The following is a 4,583-nucleotide window of genomic DNA, read 5'->3' as shown; positions in this document are numbered from 1 at the left end:
CCTTGGGATGTCTTTTCTATTACCGTTCCCTAACCAGGATGTCATTTGCAGTCTTCACCATTATTGATACAAGTGGAGAGTGGAGAAGACTTTATAGACAACCAATTTTTCCACAGCAGAGCCTTCAGAATGTTTAAGTGACTTACCTCTTTAGTTACCATCACCAGAAGTGGAACAGGAGGCTGTACATCTCTGCGCTGAGGTGGAGATGCACGTGCCAGGCTTCAGCTATTCTTTACTCCTCCTTAGTGAAGGTACGTGGGAGAAAGCTCACTGTAATGCATCACCAACCCTCTGACAGAGAAGTGACACCATTCTGACACTAAAATGTGGTTAATAACAGAAAAAACTCCCCAACCAATCTAAATTAAATGAAGCTTGAAACCAATAGAAAAAAATGTGCAGTGTGTATTTTGCAGGTTTAAGACAACTCAGGACAATAAAACAATGGACTATACATATATAGATCTCTCTTAGGCACCATAATCAATATGAGCCAACAATATTTAAACGTGATCCAGGCCACATTCAGACACTTGCTCTTATTTACAAATATTTAAATTAAATACAACCTGAAATGTGTTTTGTTAGGTACATACAAAAAAAACCTATATAACTCAGAGTAATGTTTGTTTTAAATGATTACATTTAAACTAAATGGAACCACTTATGGTGCTCAAGTTTTTATCACCCCTTCCAGAAAATCTTTTTCTACCATCTCTTCTATTTTTTGCCTGGCTTTGCTGGAGAATGGTTTGTGGTTTTCCAGTTTCATGTCCGTATTAGGGAAGGAGTTTGAGTAGAGGACGGGGCTCCCTGAGTGTCCCACACATCGGCTGGTGACCTTGCTGTTGAAGACTTGGCTGAGTATGTTGAAGAATGGCAGGAGCTGCTCGATACTGCGCACAGTGCAGATGGTGAGCAGCAAGTGCCCAGGCTCCCAACCCAATGTTCTCCCTGAGTTGTCTTCCTCTGGATTTTTCTGCAGAAAACAAAAGTTGTTATTAACAAATGATGTAGTACGTGAGAATACTTAATTGGTGTAAACATCAGCAAACAGTTAAACAAATACAAATGATGACATTACATCTTCATTCTAGACTTGATTAAAATTCTGAGGCCTTTTGGTACCAGTTATTAAGTGAATATAAAGGGGTCTAACCCTGTAGTAACATTTTCCATCTAGGATGCGTAAAGAAGCTTAGCAGCATTGGTTTCGGGTAGGGTGAGTCAAATATTAAAAGTTTATTTTGTGCTTTGCATATACTCAAAAAGCTCCCAGATTTCTGGACTCCCACTAATGTAACCAGGGACTAGGTCACAAAATGACTACAGAAGAGGCTAAGAAGGGACAAAGGTTTTTATACATTTCACCATTAATCAATAAGTCCCTTTTAGCCAAATGGCTTAACCTTGCCACAAGATGGAAGCAGGGACCAAAGTAGCACAGAGAAAGGAAACGGACCCCCAGCATGCTGTCTGTTTCTGTGCTGTGCTAAACAATGTGGGGAGGAGAGATGGGACTGGAGTCAAAATAACCGGGTTAGTGTCCTGGCTCTGCCATTTACTTACTGTGCAGCATCCTTGGGCAAGATACAGAAAGGTTCCTCACATAAAATGGGGAAATCTATCTTGCAGCAGTAAAGTCAAGTGAGAATGTATGTGAAAATTCTGTCAACTAAATAAACACAAGACCATTTGTGTACTAAGAAGCTAGTTTGAGAAGCCAACTAAATATACAAACACAGCTGTTAACACAGAGTATCTAAAAGTTAAAAGAACTAAAGATGTTTGAACTTGGGCAGACTCATAGATATGAAACCACTGAGTAGAGAGAAGGAAAACAATGAACTGGATAAGAAAAAGAAAAGAAACCAAGTGGAACTTGGGAAGCAGCATTAGTCTCTTATTGGTTACAAATGGAGTTTGCCTTCTAAGATCAGATGTTGCTGAGAAACTGTCATCATTTACCTACTAATTTAATATCACTAGTTTCCTAGTGGAGAAAGGAGATTCAAAATCCAGCTTATTGTCTTGTGTGTGCTCACAGATTTGTCTGCTAATTTTAAAATAAAATCCTGAGAAAGGAAAATAGACTTAAGTCAGAACAGAAGACCCTAGGAATAAACAGGAAAACATCATCCAATTCTTCATGGTCAAAAATACCCTATCTTTTAGTTAGTATGTTGTATGTTAGCAGCATTTAACCTCCATTCTCAGCGACAGGCTACAGAAAACCATCTTCCTTTGTCCTAACTATAACACTTCCTTTAATGACAGTCCTGGGACTGACTTTCCCGTAATGGCAGTATGGGAAGTGCTACCATTAACTGGCTGACCATACCACCTTTAGGCCCTAAATCAAACTGCAATTCAGTAGTCATTAAAGGGTATAAAACATTATTCTGAAGTAAAATGAATAGTATATTTGAACCCTCTACATAACTACTTTCCAATATAAGAGAACTAAGGTTATCCTTTTGTTTATATTCCTTAGATGTACCTTTAAGAGAGGGACTTTTACTAAGCTCTTGGCCAAGAAAATATGATTTGTCTTAGTGTTCTGCTCTTGATCAGAACCACTTCCCTCAATAATAAATAAAATTAAAAAGTCAAACATGTTTCCATGCAAATGATTTCTCGTTTCACTTCCCCAGTCTATACTTGAAGAAAGACTCCTTCCTCTTTACCACTCTCGTACTTGTTGAAATTCAGACCTGGGTTTGTGTCTCAATATTTGGTCCAGATGTGGCAACTTTTACTGCCATGTCACAAGCATCAAAAAGCCACCCTCACCTGATGCTTGGTCATCTCCAATCCCTCCACAATCACTGTCTTAAAGTCCTGCTCCTTGTCCTGCGGAAGGAAAGAGGAGAACTCAGAGCCTGTGTCCATGGAAGCGTGCTCGGCCGTGAAGGCCTTGTTCAGTGCTTTGGGGAATGCTTTCTAAGCAACTGTTTTCTTATTCTGTGGGACAAGTTCAGGCAAAAGACTATCATGTTAATTCCAAAGTGCTCATTACCAATGAGATGGGGGGATGACTTAGTACATGTGCCTGGGTCATATATGATCACCTTGCTTCTGGATTTGCTATTGAGTATTTTTTCAAACCGTGTGATATCAAAGTGGAAGTACTTAGTCCTGCCCTAAATCTGGACCCAACTTTTGTCTTCGTCTCTGTCCTTTTACTTGGTCCCTAAAGAAATAACAATTCTAAATCAAGTTTCTCACATCCTCCAAGTACAATCTCCTTTTTAATCACTTTCCTCCATTCTATTTTCTCTGGTTTGTGGAATATGGTTTAGGAGCTGCTGCCTGAATAGGGGACCCCAGAAGACTGGAAAATTTCTGAGCACTCAAAGCACATTCTGAAGACTAGACCTCAAAAGACAACCCAGATTATCCCTAAATTGTACAATTTACTGTTGAAAATTTGAATCCAAAAGATGACAAGATTTGTAACCAAAGGCCCGCTGATGAGCATGCTAAATTCATCACAATTGACCTTTGAACAACACAAGTTTGAACTGTATGGGTCCAGTTACGCATAGATTTTTTTGTTCAATAAGTGCTGTAAGTTAATTTTCCTTATGATTCTTAACATTTTCTTTTTGCTGGTTTACTTTTTGTAAGAATATAGTATAGAATACATGCAACATACAAAATATGTGTTAACTGTTTACATTATCGGTAAGATCAATATAGGCTATTACTAGTTAAGGTTTTGAGAGTCAAAGTATATGTGGATTTTCAACCGTGCAGGGGTGTCGGTGCCCCTAACCCTTAACTCTTATGTTGTTCTAAAAGTCAACTTTATTATTTCCTTGGGCAGAAAGCTCTAATTAGTCTGATGCATACTGAAAAATATATATTTTACAGATTTTATCTTCTTACACTTAAAGACAGATTAAGAAGAAAAAGAATGTAATACCTTTGCCCTTTTTCGAAGAAGTTTTGCTAGTCTTACTACATAAGGTTTAAACTCCCGTTGATGGATGCCTTGCCTTCTGACTTCCAAACCGGAATCATCGGAGGCTTCTGGAATAAAGGCCCAGCGGTACCTATGTGTAGAGGAAGGATATCCATCAACATTAGGAACAGACTTGTTCTATCTCAGACAGGGCCACACAGAGTAGAAAAATCAAATCCCCACCACTTACAGATTCAAGTGCAGCGCCTTGGGTATGTTTCTTAACCTGAGCCTTTTCTTTATCAGTAAATACAGATACTGTTAACTATCTCATAGGATTGTAACAAGTAAATGAATGTGTAAACTTGTAAAGTGAGCAACACGTTTTTCCAAGTCCTCAACAGATGTTTCTATTCTCATTAATAGGCAAAATTTCCACCATATACTTGGCCAAATTTTCCCTAACTATACTGTAAGGGGTAAAGAACAAATAATTTAAGTAGGGCTTCTTTCAGACCTCGCTTGGAATTTTTTAATTTTTTTCTTTAATAAGCAAAATAAATATCTGACTATGGAAAAAAGTCAAACAGTAGAAAAGGGCATACCAAAGAAAGAGAGTCTCCCTCCCACTGTAGGACCCATCAACATCGCCAGGCTTGTGTGTCCATCCCGA

At 38.5% G+C, this 4,583-nt stretch overlaps 1 protein-coding gene across 4 annotated transcripts in view; it reads right to left on the bottom strand.

The window, feature by feature from the left end:
* Nucleotides 1-388: 388 nt before the first annotated feature.
* DOP1A (DOP1 leucine zipper like protein A) overlaps nt 389-4,583 on the bottom strand; it is an 86,190-nt gene continuing 81,995 nt past the window's right edge. For 3 of the 4 annotated variants that reach the window (XM_081141018.1, XM_081141019.1, XM_081141017.1), the window contains 3 exons: nt 3,932-4,061; nt 2,797-2,856; nt 389-982 (listed from right to left, as the gene is read on the bottom strand). In XM_081141018.1, coding sequence (XP_080997144.1) covers nt 677-982; nt 2,797-2,856; nt 3,932-4,061 — 496 coding nt within the window. In that variant the 3' untranslated portion in view covers nt 389-676. The remainder of the gene's footprint in view (nt 983-2,796; nt 2,857-3,931; nt 4,062-4,583) is intronic. The other variant, XM_081141020.1, reaches the window with a different exon arrangement.

This window comes from Miniopterus schreibersii, assembly GCF_964146895.1.
Source record: "Miniopterus schreibersii genome assembly, chromosome: 6".
Taxonomy (NCBI): domain Eukaryota; kingdom Metazoa; phylum Chordata; class Mammalia; order Chiroptera; family Miniopteridae; genus Miniopterus; species Miniopterus schreibersii.
Note: the sequence above shows the minus strand (reverse complement) of the source record. Positions and strands in the feature narration are given on the sequence as shown.